The sequence below is a fragment of the Antedon mediterranea genome, chromosome 4, assembly GCF_964355755.1.
Source record: "Antedon mediterranea chromosome 4, ecAntMedi1.1, whole genome shotgun sequence".
Lineage (NCBI taxonomy): Eukaryota > Metazoa > Echinodermata > Crinoidea > Comatulida > Antedonidae > Antedon > Antedon mediterranea.
This window is the reverse complement of record NC_092673.1, coordinates 32,556,174-32,581,703: the sequence shown is the minus strand read 5'-3', so window position 1 is coordinate 32,581,703 and position 25,530 is coordinate 32,556,174. Positions and strand designations below refer to the sequence as shown.

The window sequence follows — 25,530 nt, the reverse complement described above, 5'->3', positions numbered from 1 at the left end:
TTTATTTTTGTATAATCTTACCTAATTTGCTCACTTAATATTTCAACTCTTTGATAGTTTTTACATCTAATTCAAAACTAGAATGCTTATCACATCTCCTGGAAATTGCAATATTTTTAAATTGTTTTTTTGTTCATTATCTGTGTTACAATTTGTTAGTATAATTATAAACCCTTAGTCTATTTTTTAAAGTATTTTATCCAATTAGATGTATTAGAAAATCTAATTGGATTGTGTGTATAACCTGTACTACGTCCTAAAGGCATATCCAAAGTAGTGGTTAATGAATAGTGAACATCATCAAGCTATTAACTCAATTTATTTTCATACGTAATGCAATTTAAACCATATTATTTCAGTACATGAAACTTGTTGATCATTCTGTCCAATTTTCTTTCTTTTTTTGGTCATAAATTGGCTTTTATAATGTAATGGGTTATTTGAATAGGCTTTGTATATTTATGAAATTACTAAATATAAAATTTATTTTAAACTTACTGGGAAAATTTACTTTTTAAATGTCTTCTGAAATAAATTGGCTTTAATTTTATTAGGTTGTTGTTTGAATTTAGAAATGAAATTCATTTTGCCTGTTGTATACTCAATAAATAAGTGGGAACATTTATTTCATATACTGAATTAAATTAGCTTTAATTATACTAGGTTGTTTGAAGAGTAAAATATTACCCAATTCATTTTTTACTATTGTATACTCACAATTTCAAAACACATTATTTAAAGATAACTGAGATTTATTTATTTTTTAAATGTCTCTTGATTTCTTTTTAAAAAAACCATAAAAATAACATTTACTTTAAGTATTGAAGTATTTTCATTTATTCATTTTATTTCAAATAAAGAAAAACATATTTAACTTAATGAAATTATAAAATATATCATCCCACTCCTATTTATAGCAAAGCCTCTCCCAAATCCTGCCATCTTTGGTGTTTCTTGTCTATGCTGGTTTTCTATCTTGTCTTTCCATTCTCTATCTCTTCATCTAGCCATAGTGCCATTCTATTGTTGTAGTCCTTTCCATCTGTCATCCGTCCTCGTAAGATGACCAAACAGTCCATTTAGTTCTTTGATATGATTATTACATCTTTTACCATTATCGGATTGCTCCGCATCCAATATATTTGACACATTATAGTGATATTCAAATTTCTCCTACTCTTTTATTAATTTGTCATGTTTTAAACCTCTCACAAGATAAAATATATAAAACATCGACATGGCTGTAAATAATAATAATGCACATTTTATCTGGTATTTTATGTTCACTTAGTTTGACAAAAAAAATGCCAAAATATTGTGGTGATATGCCTAAATATGGTAGTGATATGCCTAAATATGGTAGTGATATGACATCAAGTTCATATATGGGGACATCACATAAAGTTTGATAGTGTAGACAGAGCTAAAGAATCCTTCATTGTTTTAAACAATCATATAATGTTGTGCATTTAAATATACCTTGTCTGTTCCCCAGTCTTCCCTCCCCCACTTCACCCTAATAATATATATCGTTTTATCAATTCATTAGCATTCATTCGCCAAGCTTTAAGTGTAAATGAAATGTTGTATATTGTGCAAGTTGATGTTTGTTTCAGCAATAAATATTACATTTTTGCATGTTTTTAAAGGATTGAAATGAGCATTAACATATGTTACATACATATATTTTTAAAACGAATAAAAATTCATTTAGAGCATGAAATGATTGTTTACAATGATTACATTCTTCCTTATTAAACATGTGTTATTGCTTTGATACAAATTCTAGACCATCTAACTACATGAAGATGAACATAAGACAAATGCTAGTTTCGGAACATGCGAGTGGAATTACTGATTTGTCTTCCGTTGTTGCGGAGAAACGGGGTAAAATGACTAAAAGAAGGAAAATGCGTAAAAAGAAGATTCCCTGAACTTGCTCCAAAAACATTGTTGAGAAATTGAGAAAACACAAATGAAATTGTGACTGATGTTACTGTATTTGGTATTTGAGTGTGTTTGAATTTTGAAACATATTCTGACCAAATACAGCATTACAAATAAACTGAGAGTTGCAGGTTTGGTTGCAGAATGTATGTTGGGCTGTAACCGGCCGAATGGCAGGAGCTGCAAAGGCAATGTGGCAGGCCAAGTGGTTGCAGGCCAGGTGGTTGAAACTGAAGGATGTACATAGAATTCTATAAGATGGCTAACAATATGAATAATATCAGATATTTCAAACATTGCCACATGGAGGATACAGATATGTTTAAAACTGAGAATAACACTTCTAAATTTGACAGTAAAAAGGCGATTTATATTTTAAATTAGATTTTGTATTTTAATCAAAAAAGATACAACAGAACTTTAACTCTTAAGTTTGATACAACATGCAATATTGTAACAGAGAATAATAATAAGAAAAATGTTCGTAGACTCTTCAACGATTACGTTACCATTTTAAAGTATATTTCTACTAATTGCATTTTCATTATAACTCGTCACAAATCACTTGATTATTAGTGTAATTATCCAGTATTACCTTATAATATAATCTAAATAAATTAATTAAAACACCATCAAAGGTAATTTCAAATTAAAAATATAAGATCTAAAAAGGTCTTAAACAGGATAAGGTCAGAATTAATTCGCCTTTTCTGTATGCAATTATATATTATTAAATAGTGACTCAATAAACTGAAACAATATCTAATACGTATAAACAATAACATAACAGTTTAATTATACACAAAGAAGCCTTCTAGCATTATAGTACAAGCCACTTTTAATTAAAGATGTATTGTCCCCCAAAAACATGAACAATAAAGATTAATCAGATTTTGAATAGGCCATTTTGCAGTTTTAATAAAGTTATTCACTTCTGTTGAAAAAAAAAAATCGACAAAATAATTATTTCACTTAGGCCTATACTAAAAGACAAAAGAAACGGTTAATTTTAACCAAAAACCATTGCCTGACAGACAATTTAGGTATTGTTTTCTTTTAAATACGTTTTTTACAGGAAAATATTTGTTTTTAATTTTTTTTTTGTCAAAGTGAATAACTATGTGACATTAAAATGGCATATTCAACAACAAAATTTTAAAAAAATATTTGTATGGGGAACAATATATCTTTAAATACAAGTTTAATACAAAAAATACATATTGTTACACGATTGTAATTAAATGTTTTTTTAAAAGTTCTTTTATAATATCAAATATTTTCTTGACTTTTTCTTTTGTAGTTTTAAGATTTGTAATTTTGTAGGGTTTTCTTAACGTTATCAGAAATGCATACTTATTATTCCCGGAGAGTGATTCGGTTCGCTTTACAAGAAAGAATCGTGTCTCTGCTGTGTATTTTATATGTCTACGTGTCGCTGTATGGACTATTCACCTACGTATACAAATTGAGACACAATAGAATATAGAAACTGATGAAATAAACACGGACTCGACGCGTTCGCTGACAGACGTACCCAACCTACCTTTTGGTGTCGAATATCATCAATGAAATTAAATATATATCGCAAATGAATAACATGTTTTGTAATAGCTCCTAGAGTGTCGTTTTGAGAGAAGTTTAATAGCGTTATTAACTCGAATCTTGAGATATCAAAAACGATAAGGTTTATGGAGTCAACGTATTTATACATTCCGAATGTCCCAGTTTGCTAAGAAAACAATACATTATTTGAAAAATGAGAACAAAGGTAGTATGCGCTATAACAAAATATGTGGAGACTTATTAAGTTAGACGCGCAATTTATTGCCCCAGTTTTCTTATAGAATTAACAAAAACTCGAAACTTGCATAACAATATATATTTATTATGGCTTTTGGAAGTCCTAGTACCAAACAAAGGAGGGAAACAGTAAATTACACAATTAGTTTAAACAAAATTAATACAACAGATAAAAAATAATACCGCAATTAAATATATAACGATCATGTGTATTGAAATTAAAAGGAAATAAGACTACGAAATACTTTTTTTTTAACCTTAATTCCCGATTTACAAAAGCGCCAATACTGATTCGGAAATAAAAGCATAAAAGTTGTCTATTTAATATAAAAAAATAAATAAAAAAACAAAATAGGATTACTTTTGAATGTTTTATTTGAAAAGGAAACAATACTAAAAACGACGCACGCGATTACATAAATGTGTTGATGTTATGAATAATGTTATATTTCAGAATTGTTAAAAGAACTACTGTATATAAATGCGAGTTTTGATTTGAAATAACGATTTATCCAATACATTTTGATACGTGTATTTAGCATACCCTTTTACATCAACAACATGTGCCCGAGATTTTGGGTATAACCACCATCATGGTTAGGTTTAGGATTAGGATTTAACGAAAAATAAAACCCCTGTCCCGAAAACGGTCGCTAATTAGAAGGATATACTAATTACAAATGATTTTGTAATTTAAACACTTAAGTGGATTCGTGAAGATGCGCTTATTGTGTATAAATCATGTGTTCTTGATCATCATACCTATATCACAGGTCCCAACGGCGCGTGCTGCAGACACACTGCCTAGTTAAAAATCATCATAAAAGCTCTCTTAGGATGAAAGCAGTGAAATACCACTGACATTTACTATTTATTGTGTGTAATCGTATCACATTGATAATGAAAGTGACCACGAAAAAACAATTATTGCATCTACAACGGTTGCAAAATGCCGCGTCTCACAGGACTTTTTTACTAGTAAATACACATCGAAGAAGAGTAACACCCACTAAAGTATCCTATTAAATCGTAATATGTGCCATATTCAGAAGATGGATTCACCTTTTTATATTAGGCCTAGATATTAAGTATTTTAATATACCGTATATAATATTTCCTATATTATTTTGTATACATGTTTTTTCTTTATTAACTGGACACCTGAATTATAGTATGTAGGCCAGTTATGTGACTCCACTTGGAAAATCGATGATGCCGAATCAAAGTTTGTTAAAATTCAAATAGTCTCTGGTCATTCAGCTAGTATGTAATTTTAAAAATCATCATGCAAACTCGTTGTACTTTTAAACGGTACGTCGTCATTGAAATCCAAATTAAGCGTTCCATACTTTTTATTTTATTCATTTATATTGTTTTATGAGTTTGTGTTTTTAATATGTTGTAGTAAGTTCGTCAGTTTGTCTATTTTCTAGGTTTGCTTGTTAGCTAGTAGTTTTAATTTTCTTCCCCATTCTTAGCCGATTCCAAACAATTTTCTCTTAGGCCATCGCTTCCTTTTTTACATCCAATCAAACTAACTAAATCGATTCCCAATCAAATTTTGTGAAATTCATAATAATTATAGTGTCTGGTGCCTTATATTAGTATCATCTTGTGGCTTGTTTTTTTAATTATATACACTTGTGTAGTGAGCTTTTTTACTGCATGTTTTTTTTTGCGTTTAATATATTGTAAATTGAAATTAAACGAATTTTAAAACAAATAACAATAGATTCTTGTTATTTTCTTTATTGGAAATAATGTTAATTGATTCGGTTTATGAAAGAATTTAAACACCTAAATATTTTGTTATTTTTGTGTGGAATTCCGTGTTTTTGTCGATTATACTCCATGATATCCTTTTTCAGTATACTGTCTTGAGTTGAAAATAGTGTCTGCTGCCACCTATAGTTCTTTTATACTTCACAATCGTGTGGAGGAATGAAATAAATCGTAGGCCTATTACGTTTTTGTAGGAATTGTAATTTATTTAAAACTAGATGGTACGCTCGCTTCGCTCGCGTACCATCTAGGTCGTGCCCACAGATGGTTCTCGAATACACAGTAATTTCAGCGTAACAAAACTGGCGATTTCAAATGTACGTACCGCAGGACTATAGGCCTATACATTGTCGTTTACAGAAACGAATAAATAGACACGATGATTTATGTAGTCAACTAAAATTAGCACCCTGGGAAATACTTCCGAAGGAGAAACTTATCACAAAATGAGTCCAAGTTTTTGATTTGAACTCATTTAAAGAAACCCAATTTGTGTTTTGTATGTAACATTAGGGTTGAGGGATGGGAAAGCGGATAGGTACAAAGAGGAACAATTTTTAAATATATTCTTTATCCACTCAGTAACGAAATATTTTTTTCATGTTTTATAGGCCTATAAATAATATACCTCTAAATACAGTAAAACATTTGCGATTTAATACTTTTTTTATTTTATTTATTTATTTATTTATTTTAAATATTCATTGTACACTAATTTTCCCCGTGTATGGCAAGAGATTCCTAATTATATTAGAGAACATTCTTTATTTAGTTTAGTTAAAACTGTCACTGTCATAATCGATTGAAATATTAAAGTACCATGTCACGATACACCACTACGACGTTTATATTTGGTAATTATTAATTAATACAAACGTTGAGAAAGAACTGTCAGTATAAAGTGTATTTGTATATAATAATGTGTTTATATATCTAACAGTAGGGCCTATCCACAATCTCGCAAGTTTATTCTCAAAGGGCCCATATATTTACCTACCGTATGTGTTAAACCAAGGGCTCATAAATTTACCTACAGTATTGTGTTAAACCAAACTCTGGCAGACTGAGAGATTGGGATGTTCCATTCATCGCAAATCAATAGATTTGTATAATCGTATATTAAATCTATCAAAATAGTATTTTTTAAAGAAAATCGGCCTGTCTTCAACATTATGATGGTGTACTCTAGCTGTTCAACCGGTTTTCAGCTATTAAAAACAATTATCGTAGGAGGAGATAGGAAAATGCGAAGCCTCCTCGCATTTTTGTGGCGGGTATTTTTCAAGACGGACATCCATTATACAGTGTATACCACGGTCGGAAAACACCCCTATTTGGGGCAAATCTTGGAACCTAAATTCGTTTTAACCGTCAATAACTTATTATCTAACTTAATTTAATTAGTAAACAGGGTTACATCAGGTGGTTAAAATCAGTACCGAAAGTACGAACCAACTTTATATACCATCGAGTAAAAATTCTAGAAGTAAGGCGCGATTTACCGAATTTTGCCCTTACGTAAATTTATATATAGATTAAACTCAACTCAAATTGTACCAACTGCGTTTTATTGTAATGATCGTTTTTTTTTAATATATCAAACGTTGTCATTTCACTGGAGATAAAGTTTATGACACTGTACAGTACACCCGATTCTAAATTTTAAAACGGGAGATAATTTTATAAAAACAATATATTTAATTAACTAAATTAATACGGTTTTATGACAATCGAAATTAATATTCAGTAAAAGACTTCACAAGGCTGCATTCGTTCACAAAAGTTAATAGATTACCCAACAAAAATAAAACATTTAATGGATTTTATTTTGGGTAAAATAAAAGAAATCCTTGATCTTCGCGTTTGTTTTGCATGTTATGTTCTAAATTGTATTTTAAATGATAATAAATTTGTTTTACAAAAGATTATTGCAAATTTTCGTTTTGTTTGTGATAATAAAATATTTTTTTTAAAGAAAGAATTTAGTATTCTCTTAAACAACAGATTAACCAGAAAACATTACTTTGTATATCTTCGATTGTCTAATTTTTTTTATGTCAATATTTGTCCTTGTAGGCCTACAACAAGCTATCTATTACACAATAAATACATTGTTGTCACCAAGAAGTAGACGTGCGCGTGTAAAAGGCGTTCCATTATTATCAACATTTGGTCTTGTTTGACTTTTTACGAATTGTTCTATTACGGTATTATTATATGTAGCAATAAATATTATTCTGTAGAAATTAATAGATTATTATTGTTTGATTGCAACGCGTAGATAGTAGGCCTAAGCCCTTTGAAAACAAGTCACGCGAAGTAGACTACCTTTACCCAACTTCAAACTCGTTATATTATTATTAGCTTTGTATTTTTAATACACGGTATCATTAAAAACCTTGAACTCCAAATTAGGCGTTCCATACTTTTTATTTTCTTTATTTATATCGTTTTGCCTATTTATGAGTTTGTGATGTATGTGGTATTTGGTAGTAAGGTTGTCAGTTTGTCTATTTTCTAGGTTTGCTTGTTAGCTAGTAGTTTTACGTTTCTCCTTTCTTAGCCGATTCCACACATTTTCTCATAGTACCTGACCAAGCCATCGCTTCCTTTTACATCCAATCATTAACTAACATTAGGCGTCGATATCGCTAACCTTAGGCGTCGATATCGCTAATCCTAGGCGTCTATATCGCCAATCCTAGGCGTCTATATCGCTAACCTAGGCGTCTATATCGCTAACCTTAGGCGTCGATATCGCAACATAAACGTCGATATCGCAACATAAACATCTAAATCGCTAAACCTTAGGTGTTGATATCGCTTACATTTCGTCGATATCGATAACCTCAGGCGGCGATTCGCTAACCTTAGTTGTCGATATCGCTAACCTTAGGCGTCGATATCGATAACCTCAGGCGGTGATATCGATAACCTTAGACGTCGATATTCAATTCAATTCAATTCAATTCAATTCAAAAAATTGAATTGAATTGACGTCAGAGGTGCGCAACATGACTTAAAAAAAAATTTTTGTTGTTGAAAATGTTTTTTCGATGCCTGCACATAGTAGTGTTATTCACGTTGTCCAAAAATTGGATCGATACAAATTATTTACCTGAAAAAAAATTATTGAAAGCATAAAATAGTTAGATTTACTGTGAGTCAATGGGGTTTTGTTGAATTTAACCGTTTATTTTGTCTTCTCATAAGACGGAATTTATTAACTTCATTAAAACTTAGGCCTATTCAAAGTCGTGCAACTTTTATTATTATGCCTATACTAAGCAGTGATAGTAAGGCAGTGTTCGTGACGTCATGGTGAAGCCTACATGACATAAAAGGGAACTAATTCGAATCTCGGATAATTTTTTTTTCACACACAGTCATTGAAACATTTCAAATTAATCGAATTCATTAGCTTTCAAATTATCTTTAAAAACGATATGCAGCTAAAATAAATTAATTGTAGTCCTACAAAATTAAAATGTCACACTCAGACGCCGCACGCGAAGCATATACCAACTGGGAGACTTCTTTGACTTCACCTCTGCGTTGCCGAGTCTATTTTACACCAATTGATGAGTTGGTCGTTTTTTGAATGATATTTTAACGTCTTCGGCGTTAATGTAATTAAAATTTAAGTTGCTGCTAAGAAATTATAAAGTACACACGTCGTGAGAATTAAACAGCTTTTCTTTGACGAGCGTATTATTACAAGAATAATTATTACGTTTATAGGATTAATTGATTACCCACTCAAAGACGATCGTGTCATAATATAAGATAAATGGATCTCTTCTAACAGTGATAAGGTGTTCAATACGCAGACTATAAACTACTTGTGTTCGTAAAACGTGCATTTTAACCAAATTAAACTCTCTTTTCCGTTGGCTTCCCGCTTATTTTATATTGACGTTTTCCCGCGTAGACAGATCTGATATTTGTGTTTGTTCGACGCGCTATAATTCATACAATTGTTAATAAAAAACTAGTACAAAAATACAGATACGCTAACGACGCCTTGCGTTAATTAATCTTACAAGTTATCACTCTGTCATTTCGTATTGATATAATGACTTGTTTATTACTGCACTCGTATCAACTTCGATTCGTTCGATACAAGTACTTAAATATTTATCAATACATTATTGACTTGTCTTCAAGTAGCTTAGGCCTAGCATATCAAGTAGTAGACTTCACCTTAAGGACTATTTACCATCTCTTGTAAGCGGTAACAATTGTTTTATATTGTAACAAATTACGGTGATCAACAGCTTGTAATTGGTAGTAGTTGATGTGTAAAGTCACACCCGCATGTCGCTATTGACTGGTGGTCTCAAATCGATCAGATACAACTTTCTAACGCGATCTTATTACAGACAAAATTAATTTTGATGATGATGGTATCTCGACAGATGTATGGTGTGTCAAAATGTGTTTCATTTGTTAACGTTTTGTATATTGATTGTGAAACTAATCATTCACTTATCATAAAGATTACTGTATTTATTACACTATTTTATCGGTAATTTGAAACCTTACCGCACGCGCAAGTGGCGCCCAAAAATAAGAACGGTGTCAAATTAAAGGGTTATAATTAGACACAAAAGAGCCGCGTGTTGAGAATATTAAGTTTATAAGAATTTAAAATGATACTTTCTTTTGTACATTCTATAAATGGTTGGATGAACAAGATTGTTTTACCGACATATTTCAAAAAGTATTATTACCAAATGTTATAGATTATATCGAAAAGATAAAAATAGATCGTAAATTGTAGGCCTAATGGATAAAATGAACAAATACATTTTTTTCTTCGCTTCGATTTTTAAGTTAAAGATGAAAAATAATTTGTACAATTCTTTCTGTTGAATATGCTATTTTAATGTCCCATAATAGTTATCTACTTTGACCAAAAATTGGATCTAAACAAAATTTATTTACCTGAAAAAACTGTAATTTAAAGCAAAAAATTGGCTGCCAGCCAATGGATTTTTGGTTGAAGTTAACAATTTATTATGTTATTTTATGAATAAAAACATAATTTTTGCTAAGGAAGTGATTAACTTCATTAAAACTACAAAATAACCTATGCAAAGGCTGATTTAATTAGGCATAATCTTCATTTTGTTCATGTTTTTGGGAGACATCTTAAATACAAACAAAACTTAATCGTATTGTTAAAAAGACAATTTAATTTTAATAGTGAAACAAAATAGTAATTTTCTTTTCCAGTTTTCATTTGTTGTGGGGTGTTTTTTGTTTGTTTTTTTCAAATCAATTTCCGGTACAGCAAGAACTGCAACTTTTGTTCCTTTTATGCTGTTATCATTTCTGTTAAATTCCATTGATTGATATTTATTTATTTTTTTAATTTAAAACATATTTATACAGGATAAAAACATATCAGGTAATAGATGTAGCACCTGTTTTGCATGATCCTGTATATCATAGTAACTCCTATTCTTTTTGCATTTTAAAAAGCATTCTGTGGTTTCAACTTTGTGATGTGATCTTCACATTCGCTACTTTACAAAACATTAATATTAAATGATGACAAATCATATTAATAGATTATTCGTCATGTCATTTATATGGGTGTATTATGGTAATCATATTCTAATAATTATGAAATTAAGTGCAAACTAGGTCGACTTCTTAGGTAGGTAATATTTATAATGCATGATGTATTAAATTCTTGTCATTCAGAAATGTAGGCTCATAGCCAGACATTTTACGCGCGCGTTCAAATTGGGTTGATAATTCATTTGTACGCGCGTTTTCAAATGTTGATTTAAATAATGATATTTGTACGTGAGCGTAGATTAACGATTTTTATAATAGATAATGTTGTTAATTGAATGGATAAATAAATTAATCTGTCGGTCGGTAGGTTGTCGATATACTAATCTATTATTAATTTTCTAGTTTTTACATACGAGTCTGGTCAGATTGTACAAAACAATCTTGAGAGATTTTTAAACTTTTAAAAATTAAATTTAAAGACAACAATAATTATCAACTTTTATCAGAAAAAAAAAGAATTCAAAATAAAAATTGTCTTTTTTATGTTCGTGTTTTTCAATAAATTTGTCTATTGTGTATTCTTGTATGTATTATTCATCTACAGCAGCATGCGAACTAATATTGCATATTATATACAATACTTATAAATATGTATATGTAATTATATAAGTAAACATAAATGTTACGAGGAAAACAATAGAGGGGTTTTATAGTCTATTTTATGAACGTTTTATTCTTTATATCGAACACGCTAACGGGAATTATTGCATAATTGATAGCTGTGTTTAGATTCTTAGAACGTCTATTACAAATTCTTATTGCTAAACAATATCATACATCACAATAAAATTATTATCTGAAGGTCTGTTGTAACGATTTAACAGATACGCTGACTGGTTAAGAACGTGCAAATGAATTAAGTATGTTGTTCAAAAGACTGTAAATTAAAACTCTTAAGTCCATATTAACGCTACTTAATGTTTATACAACGTAGACATTAATATCAATTTACACTTTGTAATTATGTAACGGTTTCTTATTAATTTTTATAAGTAGAGACAATAAGAGATGGTATTCATGTTATTGATTATTAGAATAAATGGCATAATATAATTAGAAATTTAATTATGTATTCAAAATAATCGGCGCCGCATCGCACATAAATGAATAAGATAACGTTGGGTAATAAACGTCTTTGTTGTAATGGAGCGATATTTGTTTAGCACAATAAGCAAACTATACTACTAGCTTTTGTTAGTGGGGTCGACATCCCTATTTAGGAGGGTTGGGCAGTGGCTTAACGGCTATGAACGCTCGCTGGCTAACTCAGGGGCCTTAGAGCCTATGGGGGTCCATGAGCAGTGCCAGAAGAAAAAGGAGGAATTAAAATATGTCGAAAAGGTCTCACACCTGGTTTCAGTGGGGCTTGCGCACATGTGATCCGCGAGAAAATTATAACGAATGTTAAGCTATGTTTACACTATCAAACTAGTTTGACAAAAAAGTTTGTTATCAAAAACAGTTTTTGAAAATCTGAGTTTGTCGTATCTCAGTTAGTAACAACTTTAGTTCGGATCTCATTTAGGGACAATTTGAGGTTAAGTCTCGTTTAGTGACAATTAGTTCGATTCTCGGTTGTGACACGTTTCGTTCGAGTCTTGGTGTAACAATTTGAGTTCGAATCTCGGTAGTGACAAGTGGAATTTGATTCTCAGTCTCGGTTGTAAGGAACATTTTAGTTCGATTCTCGGTTAGTGACAATTTTTAAGTTCGAATCTCTTGTTCGAAAATTAGTTTTCACTCTCAATATTGTCGCTTGTTAGTGTAGTGTTTCTTCCCTCTGTTTAATTTTTCAGTAAAGTTTGGGTCTAATATATAGAAATATATACATTTTGACTGTATTTTATCAAGTGCAGTGTATTGATATTCAAAATAATACAAGAAAACATATGATATTGCGTTTACCAACAAAATGACATTAAGATTTAAGAAGAAACAGTCGACTACTATTATAGATTATTGTGTAATTTTCTAGACACATTAGTAAATTTATATCACATAATAATGTATCGTTTGACTTGTTCGCCAAAGAAAGTGATACGGCCTGACAGCTGCGCGGGTCGGCTCAACACGGTTTTTATCCGAAGCCGACTAGAAAAACTTGACAAAACTACTTCATAATAATATAATCGGTAATGCGATTTTAATTATATGATATGAATGCTCTCATTTTATACAGAATACTGCGATGAACAAGGTTAAGTCATTCGCGCGGAAACTAAAGCCGACGCGCGCGTGCAAAAAAGGATGTACGAATGTATAATGTTTGGTGTACGCGTGTATCTAATGGTGTATACTCTTTACGTAATATTCATTCAACGTATCGTCGTTTGTTTGGAACGCAATTTTCGCCAAGATGGAAACACTGCTTTAGTGTTTGACAACGTAAACATGACAACTCTACTTTAGTGTGAACGTTGTGCACCAGCGAAAAGCTTAGCAATGATTGACGTAAATGCGTAGACACAGCTTGATGACGCAATCATGTAAGCCGCTAATGTGAACAAGCTCGAAGTTTTATTGGTCAACTGAAACGCGTAAATAACCGCAGTGTGAACGAGCTCACACGGATCAAAAGGCGCGCGTTTGATATCGCCTGTAATTTGACACAACACGTCGGCTAAGAAACAATTGGAATTAACAACAGTGATCAGTCGATTCATCACAGAAAATGATCATATTGCAGTTGGATGCCTTAAAGGTGTTAGTGTAACACGACTGCAAAGCTACCTCGCTAAATTAATCAACAATGCGGATAGTTATCCGTGAATTATTAATTACATGAACATTATATGCATGTCGAGTTTATTCAGTCCGCGCAATCTAAAACCTGTCCAGTTTTGTAGTATATTTGTAAGATTAGAATATCATGATGAAGGAATTAGTTTCTAATTATGTGTTTTTCATTATCGTTGTAATACTTTTATTAACATCAACAACAAAAAACGTTTCTTTTATAAATAATGTATAAGTATTTTTGTCATTCATATTAAAATATTTTGGTATCTTCTACCTAACTAAATAAACTGATGACGTTGCAAATACAATACTGTTTTGTTTTTACTCCATACCAACTTTCAATGAACTTCTTTTTCAGTTTCAGACTGCCTCTGACAAGCTTTACTTTTTTGTCATTTTGCCCCTCTTAGTTTAATCAAATTATTGTAATTTATTATTGTTAACTTAAAGAGAAATAAACGTTAATTTTGACTTGACTTTTAATCTGAAATTTTCTTGTTCAACTTCTCAATTTACACTATACTTTTTACAATTAACAAGTTTCTAACGTAATTCATTATAGGGCAAAGCGTTTTTTTGAAACCGTGTATTATAATAATTAAATAGGCTATTATGCCATGTTCACATGAATTTATGAAATATAATTTATGTGGAATTTTCTTATTATATAAAATATTTGTTAAATTATGGGTAATTAAACATGTGTTTAGCGCGCGCTATGCAGTAAAAGCAGTATCCATCATTAAGTAAAAAGTTTTTTGAAAACAACAAAATAATTAAAATTGAAATAATAATATTAATAATAATATTAAATTGAAATACCAGTAGACCTTATCGAGTGGATTTAAAAAAAACATTCAGTTTAAAGATAGTTCAGGTGACACTTTTTACTGTATAAAAACAGTATACATTGTTTGTTATACAAAATGTACATAAAATAAAAGCCTATTTTCTAAAGCTTTGTCTACACTATCAAACTTTATGTGACAAAAATGGACATGATGATGTCACTACCATATTTGGGCACATCACACTTTTTTGTCAAACTAGTTTAGCTTAACATTCGTATACATGAGTATTCTGTCGCATTATTAGTATCATCATATTCATCATCATCATATTAGTATCAAGTTTATCCCGCTGGTCATTTCTTCATAAACAAAACCCAAACATTCTGTAAGATAGTTCACGCGACATTGCTGTCACAAAACAATAGTCTGTATTAAGTGATTACAAGTATACATTTTTATACAAAATGTCTGTTTTTATGTATCAAAAATAAAATGTTATATATAGCTAGGCCTAAAAAATAAAAGCCTATCTTAACATTCGTGTACAATCTGCCGCGTGTATTGTTTTTTGTCGCATTAGTATCATACGTTTTATATCAGTGGTCATTTCTTATTAATGTGCTGTGATACTATTCCGAATTCTGAATAATATTGATGATAGTGTGATATCAGTGTAAGAAACATGAGCTGTGTAGGCAGCAATATTTCGCTATCCCACAGGGCCGCCTCATGATTGGTTATTATTAGGCCTACTGAAAGAATATTTCGTAGTTTTAACGACAAACAAGTCACATTGCAGAGAAAAATTCCATAGTGTTGATAACAACAGTGTGATTGTGGTACGCGCGCGTCTACTTTTTGTATCCAAAAAGGACTTATTAGCATTTAACATGTGCGTTCAAATACTGATGACACATTTAGTACGCGCGCGTCAACATTGAGACAGTTTGGTGTCATAATGGATGTTGCAATTTCATCTTTTATTTAGCAACTTGTAAAACGAAACTGTTACTGATTTTTCTCGTCATTTTTGTCGAAATCGATATAGTTTGACCCGCCTTCCTTTAGTCTTCTGTTATTCTTTACTTATTACTAAAATGTTGTTTTGTTAGATGCCATTTATAGGAATTACAGTACTTTATAATATTATTAATTTTAGTAATGTCTTTTCTGTGGATATTTTTTTATTTAGATTCAAAACAATTGTTTAAACATTTAAACTCGGCAATGCACTCCGTGCAAATCTGCGGTTTTTCTATGTTCTAGGCTAACAAAGGCGTTCTGTTCAAATTAAGTTAAATAACGCCCTCTTCGTTGCTACAACCATTTGACTTGAGGCTTGGTGAAACTTCAATATTATTTTCTTATAAAATTCAATTGTGACATTTGGTATCTCTTCTTCCTATTGCTTTACTTGTCCACAAACATGCTCGCAGCCTTTTTTCTGTACATTGTCTAAACGTACGTGGCTTATGTACCGGATCTTCCCCCTTTTATTTTCTGTATATTAAACCACTGTCCACACTACGTGACTGATTTACTGGATCTCACTCCCTTCAGTTTCTGTATACTAAACCATTGTCCACACGTACGTGACTCATGTACCGGATCTTCCCCCTTTATTGCCTGTATATTAAACCACTGTCCACACTACGTGACTAATTTACTGGGTCTCACTCCCTTCAGTTTCTGTATATTATTGTCCCCACTATGGTGGCTCATGTACTGGATCTCACCCCGTTCACAGTTTATGTTATATATTAAACCACTGTCCACACTACATGACGCATGCTGCATCTCACTTCCTTCAAAGTTTCTATATTATATATTAAACCACTGTCCACACTACGTGACCCATGTACTACTGCATCTCACCCCGTTCACAGTTTATGTTGTCCGCACACGTGGCTCGTGTACCCATGGATAAATGCTATTTAATCCTATCGCCTATGTATCTGTTTGCCACACTATGTCTCATTCACTCACCCCAACTTCGGTTTCTGAGGCGTTAATACATTAAAAAGAAACGGACAATACTTTTATAATTTGTTTGATAATGTTTTATTAAAATCTGTGAAATATTTTATAAATAATTAAACATTATCACCATCAATTAACGACAAAAACAATTCTATAAAAACAAATAATCTTTCGCGTTTATAATAATAATAATTCATAATATATTTACACGCTATATAACAAGGACACATATACTATTTATATATAACATCAGAGTTCAAATCAAGAGTGATACAATACTGCAATTGTTTCTATTCATTGTGTTGACAAACATGTTTGTTCCTTACAACACTTATTTAGTTGAAATTAATATAGTTTGTCACTATTTTGGTTAAAATAAAATGATATATTTTTAAATATATTGCAACATATCAAATCTCTAATCATAAAAGTGGTCGATGTTTGCATTTTTTAAAGATGAACTAATGTATTCGACTCAGTTCGCCCAGTCAATTATAAAGATGATTTTAACACCCATATTACAGTGTCTAATAAACACTATGTATTTATTCATATTAATTTCGCATCGAGAGTTGCTAAAATCGATCCGAATTGAATTAGAATTTAAATATAGTGAATTCTTTACTAACAGTTAATTGTTTTTAGATGGTTAAAGTTGTATTCAACTTATGTAACTGGGACGGTATTTAACGCAATCCGGGTCATCGAAACGATAGACACCCAGTTTTAGGTAATTTACAGAAATTCGAAATTGAAAATATGGTGAATATAGCAGATTAAAAATATAGGTTATGCATATTTATCGACTGAAACGACCTGATTAACAAATTTAAATCCGTTTAAAATGTTTGCCTATGTTAAATACCCAATATTGTTAAAAAGTTTTATTAACGTGTGTTCACACTATATTCATTTTAACGCGTTTACATCGAGTAGGTACAGAATGTGTTAAAAGTTGTAATGGGAACGTACGCTAACAAGTCTTGACATTTTGAGTATTGCCAAAATAATTTTTTAACTTGATATCAGTAAATTTTAACTCTGAAATCTGAACTTTAAACTCTGTGTTCTATTGGAAAAATATCCCAAGGAATGATTTACGTAATTTCTATCTGTACACTTTTTACAAACAAAATATTTCAGGCTTTGATTTAATTCAGCGAACGGCTGAAGCAAAATAAAATAAAACAAGATAAATTAATTATAATACTTGTGACATAAATATGTAAATGATACGCATGAATGTTCACGTGACCTTTACATTGATGTGCTATTGATAGGTCATTGATATACAATATTATAAACAATATGAAACATAAATAACCTATTTATAATTATTAATTATTTTTAGAGGACTATTTTTCTGAAAGTTTGTGAAAATGTTTAGTAGATAACTCTACTTTCGTTAGGTCCCAGTTCAAAATTAAGTTTGTTGACACACAATTTGACATGCGCGTACAAATGCTGAGGAAATTGATACAGTTTTTGTACGCGCGCGTCTATTTTTGTCTCTTCGAATGATCAATACATCATTATCGTCATCAAGACACTCTTCATCAATCAACTCGAATCTTATTTATAATTTCGATCACGTTAACTTCACAGCTACTTAAATTAGCCAAGATCAGATTGCCATTGAGTAATTAGTAAGCTAGGATTCAAACGGTTGTAGATACCTAAAACAAATTAAACTAAAGCTTATAATCGAATAGTAATCAACTGGACACTAGTAATTAGGAAAAAAATTATCTTATTTATATATCAAATTAAGTTTGTTGCACACTGTTTGATTTACGCGTGTTGCGTCGAGCGCATGTACAATAAATGCTGACGTGTATGGCACGCCGCGGATGTGTTTTAGCAGCACTTTATGGAATGTGCTGCTCAACGCAACACAATTATTTCAATATGCAACAATACATGGTGGAAACGCGTTCGTGGTATTTTAAATTGGAATTTAAACGTTTATAAAAGCCAATTTTAATTCAAATAATAAATTTTAAAAAAAGTTAAAAACTATTTAGACTGTCTCTAATGAGATGAGTGCGGGTGGATTGCTTTCGGTGTTAGTGGTAGGTGGTTAACGTGTTGTTGTAGTCCGTGTAAGAATACTCTGGGAAAAACTGGTCTCTGTCCGTGATGGATGCTGTATAAGCCGTCCATGTTTGAGATGATGCCTTGCGTTGGGTGGTAGTAGAATGGTGGTGCAAACAGACGGTGCATTGACGAGTAGTTACCGGCTTCTGCTAGAAGTTCGAGACCGACTTGTGTTTGTCGTTTCCATTTTGTCCTGCAAGAATAAATAGCAACATTTGTTAAAATTTATGGTGACAAATTTAAACACGAATAATTTGACCTACTGTCGTCTTAAAGTTTACATCAAAATTCGTTGACCCCACAACGAAATATACGCGCGCGTACAAACGCTGATAATAGCAGTACACATTTTGTACGCGCGCGTAAATCGTTCGTCGTATACTCAATATTATAATCAAATGTATTGATTTAATAACTAAACAATACCAATCGCGATTATCTCTCTGAGAAGTTTGAACTTTAACTCGCTTCTAATTCTAAATTCAATCACTCAGTTTATGTATAAGATGTTCGTGGCGATAGATAATGATTTGTCATTCATGACACTATCTTTATCATTATTCCTTTTAACACCTCATTATTTATCTTCTGTGTTTGTCGATATAACTGATATCCAGTGTGCTGCTTTAGGTCATAACGAATTAAGGATTACTTTAAGATTATTAATATAATTACTGTGACCATTAAGTACTACAATACTGTATTATTGCGAGACAATCCAAGCGTGTTGAGAGTGGATTCACATTTACAAACGTATCGGCCTAGACAATGTTTATAACATTTCCGTGTAATAAAATTCAAAATGTTAATGTGTTTTTTTTATTAAAATGGTTTACGTTATGGTATATGTCTCCTCCACTGTAGGCCTACCTATCCCCTTGAAAAATATGGACAAATTATATATATTTGATTATGTACACGACTGTAATAATTTTCCATTTTGGCAATGTGTTTTTGTAGTGTATATTCTGTGTTTTGACTTATTTACAATATAAAATTCTACTTTATATGTACTCAGTTATTCCTTGTATAAAACTTGTTATAACTAAGCCGCCCTGTTTATAGTGTAACACCTGTGAACACTATAATTTGCTTCAGGGAACTAAAGAAGAAAAGAAACATTTTGCTCATTCTAAAGGTACGATTTACTACCTATTGTTGAAGGATTTACTCAAGTTGTACATGTCTCTAGGCTTGTTGGTGTGTATCATTTTTCACTGAGAATATATGGGATTTACAGGTCGCAAGGGATCTATTGGAAACATTTAGTCCATAATAGAGCGATAAATACTTTAAACCCAAACTTAGGTCTAAATAAACAGTACAGCCTATAATATCTATTTGTTCGAGGCCAATAAAAATATAACGATATTTTGTTTACGTGTACAGGTATGAGTACTATTAAACTTACGGTTTAACATCGGAAACGATACCAATTTGTTTTCCCAAGGCAATTTGTTCGCGTCTATAGAACTTTTATTACAACTAATATGTCTGAACTCGCAGGGGAATAACGTGTGGTATATTTTTACAAGGGTTGGACGTAAAATACTTCATGATACTGTTCATATTTGAGCTTATTGCTTTTCAACCGTTTGCATAATATAGAGTTACATTTATGATAGCCCATGTTAATGTTTGTTCATGCTATTTTAGAACCTTCAATTTTTGTTGAAGTATTTTACAAGAATAACACAATTTTTAGGTGAGAATTTTTTACATCGTAATTTTGAAAACAGAAGAGATACAAATTGGTCGCGCGCGTTAATTTATTATCAAACTTTGAACGCGCGCGTATCAAACTGTGTAACGCGGTGACGATTTTAGAAAAAAAAATTCATTGTACCATCTTAACGAAATAATTATTGGACTGAACAAGTGTAGGAAAATATTATCATTGTTAGAATGCATAATGATTAAACATATTTTTTCATTCATGTTAATACGTTTCAAGAAACATTTTCATTACAAAAAATTAGATTAGGGATAGGAAAATGTTTGCTTAGTTAGGCCTATATATGTTGACTGTACATATAACTGAGGCTGGTATTAATTAAAATATAATTAAAAATTATCCTGGGTATCCTATTTTGTTCAAATTCAAACGAAACAGATTAGATTCAATATTAATTAGGCCTAGAGAACTACTAATCAAACAAACAAAAACAATTAAATTACCTTCTATTTTGATACCACGTTTTAACTTGTGTATCAGTTAGGCCCAGGCTTGCTGCTAGTTCCATTCGATCCTGTACCGACAGGTATTTCTGCCGTTCAAAGCTGCGTTCAAGTGTGTTGAGTTGGTGGTCTGTGAAAGCTGTTCGGGCTTTGCGTGGTTTCTTCGATTTTGATGATGTTCCGTCGCTTGATGAAATTTCGTTATCTTTAACTATTAATAAAGTGAAATAAATTCAGTTAATTTTCTTAAAATAAATAACTATAAAGTTAGTATAATAACTTAAATTACCGTGTGCCCTTGAATTAGATTAAGCGAGTGATAATTCTAACATTTTCTTATAAGAACAAGTTATTGATCATTTTTGGCACATATTATTTTATTTGTTGTATTTATAGGCTGTTATAAAAACACTTAATCTCCCCACATTATATCAATTGTAGGCGTTCACAATCCACACATTTAAAGTGTTTAAAAGTCACAATTAAAGTCTAATTATTCAGGTGTGAATTAAGTATATAATAATATTCTTAAAACTTAATTAGATATGAACAATGCTTTTATTATTTTTTATCCTGTCCAAAGAAAATAAACAGACTATAAAAAATGAGGCATACGATGTTGTTGCAGCCGTGTTACCCCCGAAGCAGTGCTAAGCTCATCACGACTTACGCGCTCTAACTGTACGGTACTTTACACATGCGGCGGTTCGAACAAGTTAAGCCTGTACGACATTACAACGTATAAGATACACTATGCCGTATTAACGAATAACGAATTTACATTAATACATTTAATTATTTTGCGAACGAATAATATACTAAAGCAATTAAATGCTAATATGTTTTATTTTATTTAAACAAATTATTATGATGTTTTAACATCTGGCAACATGACAACATGTTTTATATTATTTTGTTTGCAGCACTGTATTGAAATAAAAATATTTAAATTACGAAACAAAACAAAATACATCAAAATGTGTAGCTTTCGTTTTCATCAATTAATTACAATAATTATGTTTTAAAGATTAAGTTTGATGACATATGGTAAGTTTTGTTTAGTTAACCTGTTGTAAACTAGTAACAGCAAACACTACTCTTGTTAAACATTAAATTTATACAGCAATTAAATAATTATTTTAATTTAGATGCATAACGTAATTGTATTGCCAAATTTCAATTTAAATGTTGCATTTAATATATGTCTATGCCGCGCGCGCTTAAGTGAAAACCCTTGTTATATCTCTCCAATGTTAAATACAGGCCTAAAGAACAATATTAAAGAATAGTTATATCTTGTTACACTATCTTAAAGCTTATTATTAAAAGAATTATATGGATGCCTACTGCTATCATTATATCATTTTAAATAAAACTAAATTACATTTTAATTTATCAAATTCCTTTTTAAAAAAATAGACAAAACCAAATATGTGTAGGCCTATACTGTTAAAATATAGTTATACATTTTAAATGCTAATTAACACTTAGATTATCAAGATGATTGAATGAAATTAATGTTAGGCCTACCTCCTGAGTCGGAATCATCGTCTTCGCTGTCGTCCTCGCCCTCATCATCCTCGTCGTCTTCCATATCTGAATACCGTCGCTTCGTACACCTTACATGAGCGTCTTCAGTTTCGTTACCAATGTCTTTACAGTGTTTTACAAATGATGAGTTTTTTGATACGAATAAGTCCCTATTTACTTCACGTTTTCGTTCAACATCACCCAAAATGTCTCTAATAAGGAATGAGGAAACTTGTGTAGTTGCTTTTTGTGGTTCTGCAGGACTCGATGGCTGTACTCTGTTTTCCACTTTTTCTTCAATAATTGTTGATTGTTTATTGTGATGTGAACATTTTTCAACATCAATTTGAACACTGTCCTCGGGTACGTTCATGTTTTGATCTCTTTCTGTAGTGACTTCCTCAACCCTTGGGCTGTCTGATATTAAAGGCTTCATGCTGAATATGTATAACGATTACTTGATATTTTGTGTCCTAGTAGTGTTATGATCCGTCATCAACCGCGAGTAAAAACTGATGTTACTCGATGTCGGTCCGTTAACAAACGCTGTGAGTAAAGAGAAAAAAATATCATTAATGGAACCGTTTTGCTTCATTACCTGAATAAAACGTAGGTGTCAGATGACTCACAAGTTCTAATCACTTTTACTTTAAAAAAAATTGAAAACATCAACTCCACATATTTGCAAAAGTTATTTTACAAACGAATGTCTTTAACAATTTTTGTTTAAACAAAATTAAAACATTACGTTACAGCTAAATATTTTTAAAACATTACTAATTAAACAATTATTACTGGTTAAAGAAAATATAAATATTGTTAATTTGGTTATTAATAGTATTAGAATTGTCTTTAATCTTACCTAAATAAACCTGAAACGAATATACTTTAGTTTGCACTGTCTTGAGTGATAATAACCGGCTTTTGAGTTTTGAAGAGAAAACAAGTGGTGTCTCAACAAACGTTGCACACTTTGTGATGTTGAAGAGTGTTTCACTGTGTTTTAGAGGTAAACCAATAGATTGAAAAGCATTGTTAAATCTATAGAATCGAGTGACTATCCATTGGTTCGAACCACCTAAGTTTGAGTAATTCTGAACACGTGGTATACAGACAACAGCGAATGAGAGCAAGCGAAATGCACGCTTAATGAGTTTTACACCAGGCGCTGATTGGTCACTGTCACGCTTCAATGCTCTTTTATCAAGAACATCGTTTTTGTGTTGACAAAAGGCTTAAAATTCAATAAACCGAACAAATTGACAAATGATAGAGGCGAAGTGCTATTCAAAAGGCAATTGCAATGAAATTATATCAGATGCTTCAGTACAACAAAGCCGCTTTTGTCTTGGCCTCGTGGCAGACACGAACAAACAAATAAACAAACGCAGGAACATGCGCGTTCCATTCACACGTACCTCGTATAATAATTTACGCTTATCAGCTATCATCACGTTCCAGCAATTTTGTATTCTTGATAATTTGAAATTAACTATCGGTTAATGAGTTATAAAGTTTATTAACAGAAATTATCACCGTCGAACAAACTAGATACAATTTATATTTCCTCACAGTCAATAATAAAACGAAGACGTTTTTGTTAAGGTTTTCTTAACATGGACAGTATAGGCCTATAAGACGCGACAATTAAAACTAGTTAAATAATATAAAACTTTTATTCAATCAAAACATCTGTCGATAACTTGCAATTGTAAATAATATTGCTATAATAAACGGTATTTTTTTTGACATTTTATTCTGGCTCTCCTAAACAAATAATAACACGACAAAAGAAAAAATGAAATTAAGGTTGTTAACAAAGTTACATCTGTTTGATAGCTTTCTCGTTGTTTCTAGGCATAAAATAGTTATTGAAATTTAAATACAAATAATACAAAAAGAACAATTCGATGCACATGACCATTGTTTCAAGATTCTGTACTGAAATGTTAACGTGTAGCCTATATTTTGTGAATCATTGAACTCTAAGTTATTATTCGTTCGTATCTTAACCACTGATTTTTGTGATTAGATGAAACCTACTGGTTGTTTTCGACATTTTAAAAATGTATGGGTAGGCCTATATGCCTAACTCATAGGGATTACGATTTGATACAATTTATAGGAACCAGGACTTTATGTACCTTTTACATTACTGTACATTATTTGTATACTATACAATTCAATTTATTTTCATAAGATACATCATAGTGAAAAAACATGACAGTTTTTTTAAAATTAGAATGCACTTATTCTGGAGAAACATAAGCTTTCAAGTATATATGAAAAATGTTTCAAAAGTAGTCAATAAATGAATAAATAAAAAATGTTCGTGACCACCAATAAAAAGTTGAAATGATTATTATGAATTAATGGCTTACCTCAACATGTTCGTAGTTTGTTTTATATTACTATACATACATACAGATTTTATAGGCTTATCAAATGTAGTAGTTAGGCCTATAGAATATGGAATAACAATTATTATGCCCATAAATGAAACGAAAGGTAATTTTTACTTTCTTTATAATATTTTCTTTTAATATTCATCTGATTAATGATTCCAAGTAAAAGGTGTTACAAAAAATCTATTTCCAATCATTATATAATTATATCTTAGTAATAGCCTAAAGGATATTATTTCACGACGTTTGCGACTTACCGGTAATTCTTCATTTGTATCTAGGCAAATTGTGTGAAAATACGTCATATGTTTTTCACATGTGACTCCATATTATTTAATAATAGACATATTAACCCCTTACTTTGCTTGAAGTTGCTCGCTCTTGTTTCTTATCTCCATAATTTCTCTCGTGCTTAAATCTACACCTTGTATTATGATAAATGAAAGCAATGTAATACAGAAATGAGATGGATTACTCGTTAGATAATCATATTTATACGTGTTCGTTGACACCTATCACATGTAGGATAACTGACTATTTTGTCTAGCTAACGTATATCTATTATTCAATTTATATCGTGTAGCGATAATAAGGTCAATAATATGTTGAATTATCATCACCCCTTATTGCGCATGTGTAGTAATAATAGTTTATCGTTTCGCGTTGTCGCCTCCACTAATATCATGAAGACT

The 25,530-nt window shown here is 31.0% G+C and overlaps 2 protein-coding genes and 1 long non-coding RNA gene across 3 annotated transcripts in view; 1 reads left to right on the top strand and 2 right to left on the bottom strand.

Moving 5' to 3' along the window:
- Positions 1-3,119, top strand: part of LOC140047343 (ATP-dependent DNA helicase DDX31-like) — a 28,218-nt gene extending 25,099 nt beyond the window's left edge. Inside the window, exon 15 of the mRNA XM_072092299.1 lies at positions 1,790-3,119. Coding sequence (XP_071948400.1) covers positions 1,790-1,934 — 145 coding nt within the window. The 3' untranslated portion in view covers positions 1,935-3,119. The remainder of the gene's footprint in view (positions 1-1,789) is intronic.
- Positions 1-25,242, bottom strand: part of LOC140047345 (uncharacterized) — a 41,874-nt gene extending 16,632 nt beyond the window's left edge. Inside the window, exon 1 of the long non-coding RNA XR_011844931.1 lies at positions 25,199-25,242. This is a non-coding gene — a long non-coding RNA (uncharacterized lncRNA). The remainder of the gene's footprint in view (positions 1-25,198) is intronic.
- Positions 16,708-23,397, bottom strand: LOC140047344 (barH-like 1 homeobox protein). The gene is made up of 4 exons (XM_072092300.1): positions 23,296-23,397; positions 22,434-22,979; positions 20,904-21,114; positions 16,708-18,918 (listed from the first exon to the last, which is right to left on the bottom strand). The coding sequence occupies exons 2-4, from the start codon at positions 22,867-22,869 to the stop codon at positions 18,660-18,662; spliced, it is 906 nt and encodes a 301-aa protein (XP_071948401.1). The 5' UTR covers positions 22,870-22,979; positions 23,296-23,397; the 3' UTR covers positions 16,708-18,659.
- Positions 25,243-25,530: the final 288 nt, after the last annotated feature.

Coding starts and splice junctions, on each gene's coding strand:
- LOC140047344 (XM_072092300.1), bottom strand. CDS start 22,869: ATGAAGCCTTTAATATCAGACAGCCCAAGGGTTGAGGAAGTCACTACA. Junction 21,115..22,433: donor CGATGATTCCGACTCAGGAG/GTAGGCCTAACA, acceptor CTTTATTAATAG/TTAAAGATAACGAAATTTCA. Junction 18,919..20,903: donor ACGTGGTATCAAAATAGAAG/GTAATTTAATTG, acceptor TTATTCTTGCAG/GACAAAATGGAAACGACAAA.